Consider the following 15082-nt stretch of genomic DNA (forward strand, 5'->3'; position numbering starts at 1 on the left):
GTCATGAACACGGGGATTATGATTTATTTAAACGCAGATACGAGCGGCCTTTTAAAAAAAGGTATTTCCCAGTGCGAAAAAAAAGATATTTTTAAACTTTCATGTTTAAATTATGTGAGCGGTCAGGATTCCAAGCCGTGAAATGCTTTAATCCCTTTTTTTTTTTTTTGAAAAAAAATAAAATAATATTCTATGAATTCAGAAAATTATTTTATATACCAAAAAAACTGTCATAGAAACCAAAAGCCAAGACAATAATGCTTGGGCACAGAGTGAAATGATAATTCATGCAATCCTTTTAGAGTCACAAGATGCTTAAAAATTGAACAACTTTCTGCAGAAAATAAAAAAAAGAAAATCTAAATACCCCAGTAGAGCCGTCTCAGTGATCCCGAGTCATTAAAGAGTGTAATACTTAGTATATCCAGACTGGTAAATGCGCGTTTATACAATCCCGGACTGGCAAAGTTGCTGTAAGCGAGAAAAGGACAGTCGTACCTTTGTTACGCGGGATTCGAGCTACTGGTAGGGTCAAGTTCTGTATGCGAATACAAAAGAAAAAGTGTGCAAATAATGCTAAGGGAAACAAATAATTTCCTGTTATTTGTTCGTGATGGTGTTACATACAATATGTCAATTTGTCTAAAATGAATTGAGACGGGGAAATATTTACAAATGTATAAATATTTTTTTACCATAACGTACGAAAAGTCAAAAATAGGCAAAAACCTGTGGAACAGAGGCATGGCGACAGTGTCAAACTTTTTAGTGATACATACCATGTGCAACCATATACAAGGCTGAACAGTTGAAATTCTTCGTTTGTCTACTTGTTAAAAAACTAACCCCTGATGATTTATCTAACAATGACTCTTTGCTTCTGTGACAGGAATTAATCACAAAGTAAACTTCGATGCAGGTAAACAAATGCTTGAATCTCTTTTTTTTTTTTTTTTTTTTTTTTGGCTTTAACACTTTTTGTTCCAAAGTCTCCAATTTTTGCAAGCTAATAAGATATCAATTTAATTTGATTCGTCTGAATTTGAAGTGTAAATTCTGTAAACACGGGTTTTTGCTCAAATTTTCAAACCCAAAATGGGGGGAATGGAAACAAATAGAATGTTTGACAAGTCACAAAGTTTCTTGAGGGATCTACCGGAGCTTCCGGCTGTCATGCTCTTGTTGTTTTCAGCGTGTTTTGACCATCTCTGTGTCTTAAATGTTCGTTTTATAATATCAAAATTTATCGCTCACATTGTCGGAAAAATCTGCAGTCATGCAATACCATCCCATGTACGAGTGAAAAGTTACAAGGGAAGCCAATTTTGCTTATGTCTTCTCTTTCGTTTCAATGTATGACCAATAACTAACATTTGTTTACTGTATTCTTTCATTATGTATACCTTTGACGGGTGGGTCTAACCGCAACCTTATGCATCTTAAGCCGACGACTTAGAAATGACGCAGATTGGTTTAATGTAAGTGTGATACGTCTGCCTAGTTTTCATTAAGATTTCTTTACAGCATTGCTTTTCCTAAAGGCCTAACATGCTTATTAACTTTAAAGGAAGGCATCCTTATTGTATTTCTTGTTGGAGAAGCGTTCTAGTTTACACTACATTAAATTACTTTTTTTTTAAAAAAAAATATCGATTGTTATCTTATTCGATTTTCCGTTAACATAGGCCCGACCGGCATTATGAATAAGTTAATAAAAGAAATTTCCTTCTTTGAGCTGTAGAAAGATTAGGGTAACACATTCCTCCCTTTGCGAGAACCAACATAATAAACTAATATACGCCCTGAGCAAAATACTTGTTGGTTAGGTTGATTGTTTTTTCTAGTTATTTTACTTGGCCATTTCGATACAGATGTTTCAAGAACCATCTTCGTTATCAACTGTCTCAAACCAGCTCGAGAATTTTTAAGCGCTAAACATAAGCATCAGACATAAGACAACCTGGGTAAGATCTCTGTTCCAACAGAAGAGTACTTTCAGTACAGCTCCAGAAAATTAAAAGGTTCTGAAGGCACAGTACAAAGGAAATAAAAGAGGCGAGAGCCGTTACCCAAATCAGTTTACTCTGAAACATTTACTTATACTATGCAATGAGTCTTTGAAGATTCGTTCAAGATTGGGTTGTGCATAAATAGGGAAATATTACATAATTAATGCATGCAAAAGGTGAATAGGCAATACATTTTTTACTTTATTAGATAAATGCTGATTATAAGCCAGAGTTTCTTCTTTAAAGATGAATGATGGTATTTAATATAAGGATATGATTTACATAATGCCAACAAAGATAGGCTATATTTGATTTAATCGAGAAACAAGATATAGTGTTTGTTTACATCTATTCATCATCATCTCTAGATAGCTCACTTTCCATCATCGCTAAGAAATCATTTGCATACAACTTTTGTCTCTTGGCGGCTTTTGGTTTCGGTTTTACGGGTGCATGTGCTTTGGAGCGCAGGGTAGCGTGTGTGATATTTTTGCTAAACTCGAGCAGAGGTAGATTGGCTGTTTCCTCAACGGGCATGTACCTGTTTCTCTTTGGATGTATTTGATGCTCAAAAGATTTTCTTTCAATGAAAGAATATAGCTTATAGTTTTTCGTTGAATTTTCGTTGAAATGAGATTTGATATGAGAATCCAACATTTGATACCCTTGTGCTTTTAGATAAGCTTTGGCAACATGAGGCGTGATATGGGTCCCAGTCAGTGATACAAACGAAAGGTACAACATCTTTCCAAAAAATTTCAGGCTCTTGTCAGTAATTCCTTTGACGTGGTCAAAATAAAGTTTCTCAAGGTAAGGTAGTCCTCTGCCACCGGATATATTTAAAGCCATCGTGGTGATATAAGAAACAGTTCTATCTGTGATATTTTGGTTTCCTTTCAGGTCCAACACCATGAGATTCGTAAAACCACTCAACAAGAAAACATCGTCGTCGCAAAGATCAGTAGCACCCATTTTAAGGTGAGTAATGAACTTGGGAAAATCGTGAGACATTGCTTTTAACATGGGCTGAATAGAAAATCTTAACTTTTCAAACACAACCTGAGTCCACACAGAATTTGAAGCCCTCAAGGCCTTGGAATGAGTCTGAGGAATGACGGATAGCACTGAGCTGTTTAAAGGAGCGTCAGACGTAAACAGGTATTTCACAATATTTTCCACAACTGGTTTAAACGGAACTCCATCGAGACAAGTTAAATCTTCTGAATGTGTTTTAATGTAATCAAAGCATATTGAATATAAAGTTGGTACGGTTGACATTGGGGGAGGGAGGGAGGGGAAGCAGAAAATCAACTGAGCGGGGCAACTCTCAGGCAAATTTGACACATCACGTGACAGTCCGGTAAAACGTGGACCGGACCATGCCATTGTGGGTGGGGAAATGTGAAGCCCCGCCTGAGAGCGAAAGTTGGCAGCCTCTAATAAGCAAAAGCGAACGCACCCATAGTTTTGCTCCTTCTCTCAACCCAAAGGTATCCCATCCATCCAAAGTGATGAATTTAACCACAACGAAAAAAAAGGCATTCCATCTAACCCATCCATTTCAATAGTACCGAAAAATGGAAGCTGTACAGACATTCGGCCGTAAGGTTAGTTTGATTTTCTAGTTATTTTTTTTTTTAAAAATACATAAAAAAAAAAAAATTAGCTATACGTTAAATTTGTCATGGTACTAATTACATTTATAAAAATAACAGAAAACCGCTACCGCTGTTGCCCACTGCAAGCGTGGTCATGGTCTCATCCGTATCAACGGTTCCCCCATTGAACTCCTCGAACCCGAGATCTTGAAGTTCAAGGTCTACGAAGTCATCCTTCTTTTGGGTGAGGAGCGTTTCGCCAACACTGACATCAGAATTCGTGTCAACGGTGGTGGTATGTATTAGAGACAATATGCAGAGAAAAGAAAAAGAGAGAAAACAATAGTGATTGGAAGAGACGAATAAAAAAAAAAAAAGAGAGCATTTATTAATCACTCGTAATTTAGGTCACACTTCTCAAGTTTATGCCATCCGTCAAGCTCTTGCTAAGGCCATCGTTGCCTTCTACCAAAAGTTCGTCGATGAGGCTGCCAAGAAGGAGATCAAGGAAATCCTTGTTCAATATGACCGTACTCTCCTCGTTGCCGATCCCCGTCGTTGTGAACCCAAGAAGGTAATTTATCAAAGATATGAATCGTCGAATAATGAATTGTAACACTAATCCTTTTGTTTTATTTTTATAGTTCGGTGGTCCCGGTGCCCGTGCTCGTTTCCAAAAGTCTTACCGTTAAAAAATTTATTTTCCATTACATGGAAAGTATGTGGTTACTCTGTGCCGTATCTTTTTTTTTAACATTTTGGTAGATCTTTTTCCAAATAAAATAACGCATTTTTAAACAAATTACAAATAAGCATTGTTTTAGTACATGGTCTGCGCGTCAGTATTCCTTAGTTAGCTCGCGAAGGATCGTTTTATATTTGGGTTCTTTTTTTTTTTTCTTATACATGTATTTACCTTTATAAATTACGGCAACATCATTAGCTTTTAGTTGTTATCATATAGACAAAAAATCTGCATATTGGAAATGTCTTTGACAATTAAATCACAACCACTACCGCAAGGTAAAATCTTTATGTAACAAATCAACTAAATATACACATTTCTATTTTAAAAATGGGGAACACGGAGAACATGAAGTGCCATGTTGACAATAGCAAAAGTACCTTCCCCTAATACAAATCCGCTGGCAACAATCACAATCAACACATGCCCGATTTTTTTGTACGATTTACACCAGCCACTACTATGACGGTCCGAATCGCAGTAGCTTTCCCAAGCCGAAGCAATAAAGCCACCAATAACTCTAGCCAATGTGAAACTAGGAGGGTTATAAATACCAATCGCAAATGCAATACCTTGAGGTATATAACGACGCCAACCTTTATCTGAGCCTCCTGTTTCTTTTATCACCACAAGAAAAGCGAATAGAATAGCAAACCCAAGGATAAATTCTAAAACATGGTCAGGCAAAGGTTGTCCATTGACAAGTCGGGACATATCAAGCCATACTTGTGCGGTTGGAACAGGAAATTCGGGCCCCGGAATGACATAGACGGACGTGTACAATAAGTAAGCTCCTGTTGAAACAAATGAACTGAAAAGGGACCCGATAAGTTGACCGTAAAATTGAGCTTTGGGCGACGCATCTAGAAGGTATCCTGTTTTTAGGTCCTGCATAAGGTCTCCGGCTTGTTGAGCACCTGCTTCAGCAATACCTCCGGCAATTAGATTTGCTACAATTGCACCAGGCATTAATCCGCCTGCTAGTATCTGGCTTATTTTTCCGATACCAGAAACCGGGTTCAGGTCTGTCTCTCCTAATGCACGTACACCTAGTACGCTCAAGAACATGGCAAAAACAATTGATATTACCGTCATTCCAATGGGCATGACTTCACTCCCAAACACGATTTTGACCATGACTATGCAAAGTATTACAGAAGCAATTAATCCAGTCACAGTCATATAGAATGGCACCTGCTGATGTGTTGGTAAATCATTTTTTGAATGTATCGCAGGTAGAGATGGAGTTTCATTTCCATCATCTCCCCACCCTTCGTCATTTTGAAATTCTCCTAGCAATCCTTCTTGTTGATCAGTATCAACTGATCGTTCTGATCTGATCATAAGAAATGCCTGTTTTACTAAGACAGTTGCCAAGGAAACAATGGACTCTGATATCATCACACCCAATGAAACCCAAAGTATCCATCCTTTTGATCCGGTTTTCCAGTCATTAATAGGTCCAGGTGCCCAACCAGAGAAATAAGCTAGAGGCGACAGTATGCCCCAACCAACAAAAGCTCCTAATAGCATTGAAAGTGTTGTAGGAAGGCCCTATATAATGTTTATAAAGGCTGTAAGTATTTTATTAGCATCTAATAGTGGCGCATGTACCATAATAATGCCTTGACCAATATAACTAAGACTGGGTGTAAAATACCATTCCCACGCCTTAAAGTCTATGTAATTAAAAGTTATCCAATTGAAAACAGGCAATGCGTATATTATAGGGAAGAAATAGGACGTCAAAGTATATGCTGATGACAATGAAAATGATACCAGTAATGCATGTAACTTCAATGACCATGCTATATCAGAAGGTTGTTCGTCAACGGTAACCAGATTTTCATTTACGGATAAATTAGTGGAAGTGTCTTCACTGACTGATGTTAACTCATGCGCTTCCTGCTGCTGCTGCAATTGAATTCTGTTTAGTCCTGTTCTTTGTCTCAATTGTGGTTCGGGTATGTCATGCAAAAGGGTAATCATTTGGGCTGTAGCTGTTCCTGAGGGAAATTTTAATTGCTCTTTAATAATTGTCTGCTTTCGAAGTGGAATAGCAAAAAATACACCGAAAAACGATAATCCTAGTGACCATAGCATTAACTTCCAGGCAGACAAAATGATGGGCCCACTAGGATTATCAGAAGCTGTCAATTGACCTAGAGCAGGAATAATACCGACAAAACCTAACATAAAAAAAAAAAAAAAAGGTTACATACGTGTGGAATTTTGTCTCACTTCCATTTCATTTACCGGCAGCTAATGGCATGGTGGCAGTTGCGACAGCGACGGTCTGTAAATATACGTTTTCGATTGGCCCAAACTGGCACGCAAGCCTGTTTTGAAAAGGTCTGAAAATAGCAAAGCCTAATAAGGATGCTTGAAGAGACATCATGGATATCCAGCCTGTCTGTAGACCAAAATACATGTTGGAGAAACACATTAAAGTGCCTATAGCCAATCCAACCAGCGTTGAGCGGATCTATTGCCACAAAAATCAGTGTCTATTTGATGAGAAAAGAAATTTTATTCAACTAACAGAGAAATTTATTGGAAGCTCATGACATATTTCGTTGTCGGCTTTGGAGTGGAGGTATGAAAAATAAAGAACATTAGACTAGTTACATGAGAAGGATTTGTCATTCCTACTTCTAAATGAGTTGACGCGTTCCCCGACTTCTATTGACATTATAACCTGGACACGTTTAAATTTTTGAAACTCCCAAGCAGACTTTCGAAAATTTAGAAACGAACAGAACAAAAATATGCTTTTGCTGTATACATAATTTAAAGTTCCGGTTGTCCTCACAAACGGGTTAACCTCCTCCCGCCCTGGGTGTACTATTGTGAAAAGAAATGCGCTTCCGTTCATTCTTTTTTTGAGTTTAAGATGGACGGGAATACATAAACGGATAGCTTGGGATCGTACGGAAATGTTAAACTGGGAGCTCTTTTTTGTCTCATGTTTCATAAACACCGCTTTATGAACAGCGACTAACATTCACGGCCATGTAAAATTATTAAGATTACAATTGATACAGCAAATATCTATTTTTCCCTCATATTTTTAAAGATTGAAAACAAAGCTATCATAACTGTATCATTCTGGGCTGGCAAAGAGTTGAGTTTGACGAAATTTGAAAAAATGATTGAAACCGCGGACTAAGGGCTCCATGTGAAGCTCTTTAGCGGAGACCAAAACCAAGAACTGCCACTTCCTGACTGAATTTCCATAACGAATACACTAAGCAGGAGCAGTCACAGTTTTTTTTAAAAAAACATATATAACCTGGTCTTTATTTTTCGGTATCTATTTTTTTATATTAAATATTTTATAAAAATACAATGGTCGCTTTAGAAACCAGAGAGACTAACCAGGTCGATTTAGCGGAAAAACTGGATCAGAGCTGTCAAATTCAATCCAGTGATGATACCACTATTAGTAAAGCCAGTAGCAAAAAGAAGAAGAATAAGAAAAAGAGCCAAGCCGTCGAGAGCCTGAATCCCTTTTATCAAGAATCAATGAAACAGTATCCCGTCAAGGTCAATATTACAAGGACAAAGGGTCGTCATGCTATTGCTTCGGAAAATTTAAAGGAAGGCGAGGAACTTCTTATTGAAAAGGCCACTTCGTTTGTTGTTAGATCCGAGTTTATTGACCAACAGTGCCATATTTGTTTAAACGATCTGGATGCACAAAAAATCAAGTGCTCTGATTGTAATCTCTCATTCTATTGTTCCCAATCTTGCAAGGACAAAGATTATTTACATCCCTCTGTCTGCTATCCTTTCACTCAATTATACGCTATTGGACGTGCCACTGATGTTGACCCCGATTTACTTCGTTTAATGACTATTCTTATTGCTCGTAAACATACCGATTGTACCGGTGAATCAGCACACGATAAATCTACCCCTTTTTGGTGTGTTAATGATTTAGTGAGCCATAGAGACAGCTGTAGTCCTGATTTTATTAAGGTTGTGACAGATGCCTGTAAGTTTACATATTTTTTTTTTTCGTCTTTAAATTCCAAAGCTAATCACATGTTATAGCTCAACGACTATCAATGGAAATGTCTGATACTATTCGTATTCCAGTAGACGATATGGTAACACTTGCTTGCAGGTAATGTTTTTTTTTTTTTTTTTTTTTTTGTAACCTTCTTAACGCTTCTATTTTTCTATAGAATTAATTCAAACGCGCATGGGTTAGGCGACAATCAATCTAGAAATACTGATGTTGCACTTGGATTATTCCCACTCGCAGCTTTATTTTTCAATCATAGTTGTAATCCTAACTGTATGTTTGTTGGCCTACCCGATGGAAAACTATCAATGCGAACCATCCGACCTGTTAGTAAGGACGAAGAACTAGTGGTGACCTATATCGATCTTTATTCCGACCGTGATGAAAGAAGACAAGAATTGTTTGAGACTAAGCATTTCTGGTGTAAATGCAAGCGTTGTGCCAGTCCTATTGAAAAATCCGTGGATCGTTTTCTTCAAGGTGTTCTCTGTGACAGATGTGATGAAGATGTCTATGTGATACCCCCTACATCAATGGAGAACTTGGTCAAGGGCCAGCGTAATTTATATACCAGCACTGTTCCATTCAAGTGCGCTTCGTGTGGTGACGAAAGCTCTCCTGATGCCGTCCGTCAACATTTAGAAGATGCAAACAAAATTTATTCTTTGGGTATGACCGCTATTCGTCAAAAACGTGATTATAAAAGGGGAGCTGAAAAATTGGAACTTTTGACCAAGAGTGAATCCTCTCATGGCGGCGAATTACATATATTGAACTCTTATCGATTCAATTCGTATATCCCACTGATGAACTGCAAACGCCATAGCGGTGATATGAAAGGTGCGATTGAAGTCAACAAATTTATTCTGATCATGTTGGAACAATATTCAGAGATCGGTCTTTTGCCTGGAAACACATCTGAGATTTCTGATTTCTGGCAAAATCTTGGTGAGTTGTGCGATAAAATGGCGACTGAATCAAGGGGTCGTAGCCATGTCCTTGAAAAGAAGTGGTTAAAGGAAGCTCGTACCGCTTTTGTTCGTGCCTTGAAAATGCGCACAATCGTTTTTGGTAAAAATCACCCCAAAACAAAATTTGTCGAGAAATTCGTTACCACCCTTACCTCATCCTTATAATATTTCACACGTTTTTTCTCCATATTCATAAATAAAATGCCGTCATGTGTAACGTTACCTAGACATATAAAAAACAAATTTCTGCTTCATATGTAGCAAATGCAATGACTCATAAATGTGTGCCTGGGTCTAAGAAGTAAAAGCATCTCCGTGCAAAAGGAGAGACATCTGTTGAAGATTTGTTACACTGTGATACAGACTAAATGGTCTACAACGTCTCACACGAATTAAAAAGAAAGATATATCCGTACTTGTCTTTATAACAAAATAAAGCGAATCGGAATTAGTTCATAAAGCGGTTGCTTTGTTTATTATATTAGGCTCAACCTTCGTATAACTTGCAAATATTTGTGTCGGATACAAACAATATATACAATATAATCTCAATGTAATTAACAGGTGTGCCTGGTTGTTATCGACCCCAGTAACCAAAGTTCTTTTAAATCCTGAATGTCAAAATACTCATCGGAGCCTGGAGACTTAATATTTACCGACTAATACCTCCACCCCCCTCCCTCCCTTCTCTTTCTCCGCAGCCCTGATCTAATCTAGATTGTTTTAGAGTTTAGAAGAATATTCCATGTCTAGAATGAAGTTGAAAAGAACAAAAAGAATGTTATTAGTCGGCCTAATTTATGCTCCGTCCATTTGGCCACAAATCGAGGGTATGACCGCATACTATTTTGGGTTTGTTTGTTAAAATTAAAATATGCGGGGGGCACTCGTTGTATTGGGCGGACCAAAAGTGAACTGGCCTTTATTTTTCTTCCCTAACAAATACGGCTCAAAATATGATTGCAAATATTATATCGTTAATATAGCTCCATCATGGACTAGTTCGATTGATGAATCCGAGCTTTTAAATGTCAGAGGTATGCCTCCGAAGAAACGTGATTTGCAATTTTTAAGCCGAGACAGAATTTGAAGAATAGAAATTGCATACAGCCTTACACACTTAACGTCGCTTGAAGAGATTGTGCCATGAATTTATCTAGCAATGCACTCACTATGATTGATGTCTCTCTAAACACTCACCATTGCTGGAGAAAGAACAGTGTTACTTAATTACAAAGAGATTCACAATGATGTTTCAGAAAAATCATAGACCAGATTTCTGAATTCAAAACTTACCGTCCTTCTAAAATTACGAAAACAGGGTAATCACGTTTTTTTACGGAAGAAGACATATATCGTATACAAAGCATCGATTCAGAAATCTTATACATGCAATGAGCTCTCCTTGTTCACTGATGGAACTCTTTTCTCTATCTCTCATAGATATACATTGTATATAATAACATAATGGGGAATGGTCGACAGGATACAGTCAAAGAATATCACTTGAGCATCACACTAAAGATCGTTTACAACATTTCTAGGTTTGAGATGTATGGTGCAGGATGATATTTCGGGTCTCTTAGGGACAACCAAAGTGCGCGTGGTAATAGCCTAGGATCGGGTACCTTTTGACTGTCCTTAAGAATTAGATAATAATCTCATTTTTTTTAAGAAAGTATGTATACACCGCCTGAGATATATATTACATAATAATTTACCTTCTATATTACCTGCCGAATTGTATCAGTCATTTACGGGGTAATGGGTATTCTGTAGGTCAAAGATAAATCATTTAGGACGAATAAATAAAATTAAGTACCCCCCCCTCATTTTTTTTTCTCAAGAGTCCAACATCTTTCATGAGGTGTCCAACATCTTTTCTGAGGTGTCCTATATCTTTTCTGAGGTTTCCCACATCTTTTCTAAGGTATCCCATATCTTTTCTAAGGTGTCCCATATCTTTTCTAAGGTGTCCTATATCTTTTCTGAGGTGTCCCACATCTTTTCTAAGGTATCCCATATCTTTTCTAAGGTGTCCCATATCTTTTCTAAGGTGTCCTAAATCTTTTCTGAGGTGTCCTACATCTTTTCTGAGGTGTCCCACATCTTATTTTTTGTCCCGGTGAGATCATAAGGGGGATAAGATATTTTTTCTGCTTAATAACAAAACATGATGTCAAGTGATGACAATTAGGACAACAAAGACGATTTTTCTAACATCTTTTCTCCAGTGAAAATGGACTCTTAAAATCGCACCTCTTAAAGTAATCCTCCTGATTCTTGCTCCAAACCCTGTTGGGTCTTTTCTACACAGTCAAAATTGAACATATTTTTTCTTCCATTACTGCTCAAAAGAATATTTGTTTTGAAGATATGGATGCGGATAAAAATTGGATTTGAGAGAAATCGATATAGATTTATGAACGAAAAGAAGAAAATTATTAAACTTGCAAAAATTAACTTAGGCTTTATTAACAAGTAAAAGGGGGTCTTTGTCGTATTTGGGTACGATTCACTTTAAGAGAACTAAACAAATCGTTTCAATAAATAAATGATGAAATTTAAACGACCTTTGATATTGCATATACTGCTATACAACTTCTTCTATTGCAAGTACATACATTATACTGAAGATTGCATGATTGGTCAATATATATATATTACTGACAGGTATATATATATAGAATCGTATAACCGCTGGATTTATATCTTGATTAGAAGAAGGAACCCCTCCTCCTATTAAATCAAGAATATAAGAAAGATAAATCAAATACTAGCAGTTCCCTCAATGGATTAGATACCCATAGAGAGAATAGAACAGCTATTATTTATAGATGATTCATTTACTTATATATTGATATAGTTATACGACTGACAAAGTGTCTAACAGAAATAATGTATAAATTAACGGATACCTACTTTCTACAACCAAGTATACAAATCTCGATAAGACATTCTATATTTGGGATCGTATTTTGTTCATTAGAAAGGTTGAGACACGGCTGTTTTAAAAAAGGAGAAAGGTCGATGTACTTTGGGCTTTCCCTGTATAAAATAAGTCTGCTCATTTTAATATATTCTGTAAGAGCAACCTCTAGGAGTGGAACGTCCAACCTATCCTTTTCATTTCAGATCGACTTTTATAAGATGTGAGTGACAGGATATATCCAAAGAGTGTAACTCTCATTATGTTTTATTTAAAGTCGATATTTTTTTCAACGGTTATGGACCCACCAACTTATATTAAGATTCTTTATATACTTTTATTATTATATTGAATCTTACTCTATAGAATTTGCATCCCATTATATTCAAGTTTTCATTCTTATTGTTCATCTAAAAGGGATTCGGCAAGGTAGTGTTCTTGGAGTGGTTCTATAACGTGCATCAACGCTTCCCCAGATATAATTTGTTCCAACTCATATAATGTCAAGTTGATACGATGGTCTGTGACACGACTCTATAGAATTTATTAACATCAATGATGATTCAAACCAAAGATGAACGTACCTGTGGATAATTGTATGTTCTAATCTTTTCAGATCTGTCACCAGTACCAATCTGTTTATTTCTTGAATCTCGTCTCTCGTTTTGTGTTTTTAATCGTTGTTGCTCAAATACTTTAGCTTTAAGAACCTTAAAAGCTTTGTCTTTATTCTAAATGATTCACGTTAGTTCATGACTAATAAAAGGCTCAGATAATGTACCTTATGTTGTGATCTCTCGTCTTGCATAGCTACCACCAAACCAGTTGGTATATGTGTCATTCTAACGGCACTATCAGTTGTATTCACATGCTGTCCGCCTGCACCAGAAGCACGGTAAACATCGATTTTAAGGTCGGACTCCTTTATCTGAATATCCACTTCGGTAGGTTGTGGTAAAATAGCCACAGTCACAGTAGATGTATGAATTCTACCTTGTCCTTCAGTTGCTGGAACTCTTTGAACTCGATGTACACCCGATTCATATTTCAGTACACCGAATACATTCTTACCACCGATATTAACAGTGATATCCTTTTTTAAATCGTTAGAATTTACACCGAGCTTTATATACACTAGATCTATTACCTTGAAACCTTTACCACCTGTTTCATCAGATTTAGCCAGAACTTCCCATTTCCATCTTCTTAACTGAGCAAAACGTTCATACATACGAGCCATATCGGCAGAAAAAATGGAAGCTTCATCTCCACCAGCGCCTGAGCGAATTTCCAAAATGGCACTAGCATCATCAGCCGAATCCTTTGGTGCCAATTCTGTAATCAAATCCTTTTCAATTTGACTGATACGATCCATAATATCAGAATACTCTTCTTTTGCTAAATCAATCATTTCTTGGTCGTCAGCATCCCCGCTTGATAAAAGCTCGTGTAACTCTCCCAGGTCGCTGCAGCCTTTTTGCCACTCCTCGAACAAGGCCTTTGGTGCATTTATCGAAGCGAGTTCTTTTGAGGCTTGTGTTAGTTCTGAAGGGCTTAGGCTGTTACTATTAAGTCGAGAAAGCAAAGTGTCATGTCGTTTGGAAAGTATGCTCAGCTTATTCTGGAGTGGTAAGGTGATTTTTGTTGACTGCAAAGGTGAGGCTATAATAAAAATAGTTATTTTAAATGAAGACATGAGGTCATTCGTCTTTTACCGTGTGTTGAATATTTGGATACATGAACAAGGCTTCTTTTGAACATTGTGTCAAAAAAAAAAGAAAACTTTTTGGTAGAAAAATAAAGGTTGTGTCAAAAACAACAAGTGAAGGGGTTGATTTGAGTTTTCACAGGCAAAAGTGACTCTTTTTTGAACATTTATAATTTTGTTTCCATATTGAGAAGACTTGTTAAGATTCCCTGGCAGATATTATAATAAGACTGTGGGTCGAGATGGGTATGAGTTCGCCTAATATATTGATTTAATTATATCTTCGCTTTCCTTGACCCATTCGGATTGCTTTAGCAGCTGACAATGTAAGAGTATACGATACTATGTATCATAAGGTGTAAAGTCGCTATGTTTTCCGACAAGCAAAAAAAGTGAGTACTATGATATAAGGTGGCAAGCCGAGTATATCAATAGGTTACAAGTAAATCTTAGCAAAAGAAAAAACTGTGGTTTATTAAATGAAAGAAATACAAGTGTTTATACATAGTAAAGGAACGTTGGAATAAGGTTGGCAATTGATTTTGTATCACTCCAAAATCGGGTCGCCACAAAGGACGAAAATTGCATTTCTATTTAAATCATAAGCCAATACGGCAATGATTGACTAATTGTTAATTACCTGAGATATCAAGTCAACATTTTAACCATGTCTGTAAGATTTAAAGAATCTAGGGCGACAAATACAAATAGCTAATCTGAAGTTACAGTTCTTATATTGCACACAACTGTGTTCATAGTGCTATGAGTTGGTACAGTTTCTATGCAACTGTCATAACAGGATTGTACACCCGAAATCCATTCCCCAGCCACAATGCCTGAAAAGACACAGAAAAAAAAAAAAAAAAAAAAAAAAAAAAAAAAAACTAACTTTGCTTTTTCGACAATATTTTTTTTAGCACAATGATTGACAAAGTGCTGAATGAACTTGTTGACGAAATAGCGATTGAGGGTGAAGAAGGTAGAATACAGTCTCGTACTCTTGTTAATGTTTAATTAACGCATTTTTCCCTGAAGGCTGCACCTTTAATCAAATGTTCAGTTTTATCGAATCTTTATCCACTAAATCCCTTG

General features: G+C 36.8%; 7 protein-coding genes across 7 annotated transcripts; 2 read left to right on the top strand and 5 right to left on the bottom strand.

Moving 5' to 3' along the window:
* Nucleotides 1–230: 230 nt before the first annotated feature.
* On the bottom strand, nt 231–2093 carry EV154DRAFT_480954 (uncharacterized protein; the record flags this gene model as incomplete). Its single annotated transcript, XM_051598361.1, has 7 exons — nt 231–334; nt 499–538; nt 696–826; nt 1157–1206; nt 1404–1497; nt 1854–1931; nt 1961–2093. 7 exons carry the CDS (start codon nt 2091–2093, stop codon nt 231–233), a joined length of 630 nt encoding a protein of 209 aa, XP_051458167.1.
* Nucleotides 2094–2195: 102 nt separating this feature from the next.
* EV154DRAFT_215854 (uncharacterized protein) lies at nt 2196–3740 on the bottom strand. The gene is made up of 2 exons (XM_051594398.1): nt 3708–3740; nt 2196–3630 (listed from the first exon to the last, which is right to left on the bottom strand). Exon 2 carries the CDS (start codon nt 3393–3395, stop codon nt 2358–2360), a length of 1038 nt encoding a protein of 345 aa, XP_051458168.1. The 5' UTR covers nt 3396–3630; nt 3708–3740; the 3' UTR covers nt 2196–2357.
* Nucleotides 3381–4409, top strand: EV154DRAFT_507126 (40S ribosomal protein S16). Its single transcript, XM_051601367.1, has 4 exons — nt 3381–3616; nt 3725–3902; nt 4015–4181; nt 4252–4409. The coding sequence occupies exons 1-4, from the start codon at nt 3587–3589 to the stop codon at nt 4297–4299; spliced, it is 423 nt and encodes a 140-aa protein (XP_051458169.1). The 5' UTR covers nt 3381–3586; the 3' UTR covers nt 4300–4409.
* A 114-nt stretch (nt 4410–4523) lies between these two features.
* EV154DRAFT_507131 (OPT oligopeptide transporter protein-domain-containing protein) lies at nt 4524–7172 on the bottom strand. The gene is made up of 4 exons (XM_051601368.1): nt 6895–7172; nt 6609–6837; nt 5967–6541; nt 4524–5906 (listed from the first exon to the last, which is right to left on the bottom strand). Exons 2-4 carry the CDS (start codon nt 6796–6798, stop codon nt 4677–4679), a joined length of 1995 nt encoding a protein of 664 aa, XP_051458170.1. The 5' UTR covers nt 6799–6837; nt 6895–7172; the 3' UTR covers nt 4524–4676.
* A 518-nt stretch (nt 7173–7690) lies between these two features.
* EV154DRAFT_507132 (uncharacterized protein) lies at nt 7691–9596 on the top strand. The gene is made up of 3 exons (XM_051601369.1): nt 7691–8349; nt 8409–8481; nt 8543–9596. The coding sequence occupies exons 1-3, from the start codon at nt 7701–7703 to the stop codon at nt 9516–9518; spliced, it is 1698 nt and encodes a 565-aa protein (XP_051458171.1). The 5' UTR covers nt 7691–7700; the 3' UTR covers nt 9519–9596.
* Nucleotides 9597–10882: 1286 nt separating this feature from the next.
* On the bottom strand, nt 10883–11397 carry EV154DRAFT_480959 (uncharacterized protein; the record flags this gene model as incomplete). The annotated part of the gene is made up of 2 exons (XM_051598362.1): nt 10883–10993; nt 11176–11397. 2 exons carry the CDS (start codon nt 11395–11397, stop codon nt 10883–10885), a joined length of 333 nt encoding a protein of 110 aa, XP_051458172.1.
* Nucleotides 11398–12505: 1108 nt separating this feature from the next.
* On the bottom strand, nt 12506–14121 carry EV154DRAFT_507133 (uncharacterized protein). Its single transcript, XM_051601370.1, has 5 exons — nt 13998–14121; nt 13430–13944; nt 13064–13375; nt 12867–13013; nt 12506–12816 (listed from the first exon to the last, which is right to left on the bottom strand). The coding sequence occupies exons 1-5, from the start codon at nt 14041–14043 to the stop codon at nt 12682–12684; spliced, it is 1155 nt and encodes a 384-aa protein (XP_051458173.1). The 5' UTR covers nt 14044–14121; the 3' UTR covers nt 12506–12681.
* Nucleotides 14122–15082: the final 961 nt, after the last annotated feature.

The sequence above is a fragment of the Mucor mucedo genome (genome assembly GCF_025094135.1).
Source record: "Mucor mucedo strain NRRL 3635 chromosome Unknown EV154scaffold_40, whole genome shotgun sequence".
Classification (NCBI taxonomy): Eukaryota; Fungi; Mucoromycota; class Mucoromycetes; order Mucorales; family Mucoraceae; genus Mucor; species Mucor mucedo.

Bases quoted from the DNA above. Each gene is read 5' to 3' on its own strand.
- EV154DRAFT_215854 (XM_051594398.1), bottom strand. From the start codon at position 3,395: ATGGCATGGTCCGGTCCACGTTTTACCGGACTGTCACGTGATGTGTCA.
- EV154DRAFT_507126 (XM_051601367.1), top strand. From the start codon at position 3,587: ATGGAAGCTGTACAGACATTCGGCCGTAAG. The intron at 3,617-3,724 runs GTTAGTTTGATT...TAAAAATAACAG, and splicing joins TACAGACATTCGGCCGTAAG to AAAACCGCTACCGCTGTTGC. The intron at 3,903-4,014 runs GTATGTATTAGA...CTCGTAATTTAG, and splicing joins AATTCGTGTCAACGGTGGTG to GTCACACTTCTCAAGTTTAT.
- EV154DRAFT_507131 (XM_051601368.1), bottom strand. From the start codon at position 6,798: ATGTGTTTCTCCAACATGTATTTTGGTCTACAGACAGGCTGGATATCC. The intron at 6,542-6,608 runs GTAAATGAAATG...TTTTTATGTTAG, and splicing joins CACCATGCCATTAGCTGCCG to GTTTTGTCGGTATTATTCCT. The intron at 5,907-5,966 runs GTACATGCGCCA...AACATTATATAG, and splicing joins TTGGTCAAGGCATTATTATG to GGCCTTCCTACAACACTTTC.
- EV154DRAFT_507132 (XM_051601369.1), top strand. From the start codon at position 7,701: ATGGTCGCTTTAGAAACCAGAGAGACTAACCAGGTCGATTTAGCGGAA. The intron at 8,350-8,408 runs GTAAGTTTACAT...CACATGTTATAG, and splicing joins TAAGGTTGTGACAGATGCCT to CTCAACGACTATCAATGGAA. The intron at 8,482-8,542 runs GTAATGTTTTTT...ATTTTTCTATAG, and splicing joins ATGGTAACACTTGCTTGCAG to AATTAATTCAAACGCGCATG.
- EV154DRAFT_507133 (XM_051601370.1), bottom strand. From the start codon at position 14,043: ATGTTCAAAAGAAGCCTTGTTCATGTATCCAAATATTCAACACACG. The intron at 13,376-13,429 runs GTAATAGATCTA...GATTTAAAAAAG, and splicing joins CAGGTGGTAAAGGTTTCAAG to GATATCACTGTTAATATCGG. The intron at 13,014-13,063 runs GTACATTATCTG...TGAATCATTTAG, and splicing joins ACGAGAGATCACAACATAAG to AATAAAGACAAAGCTTTTAA.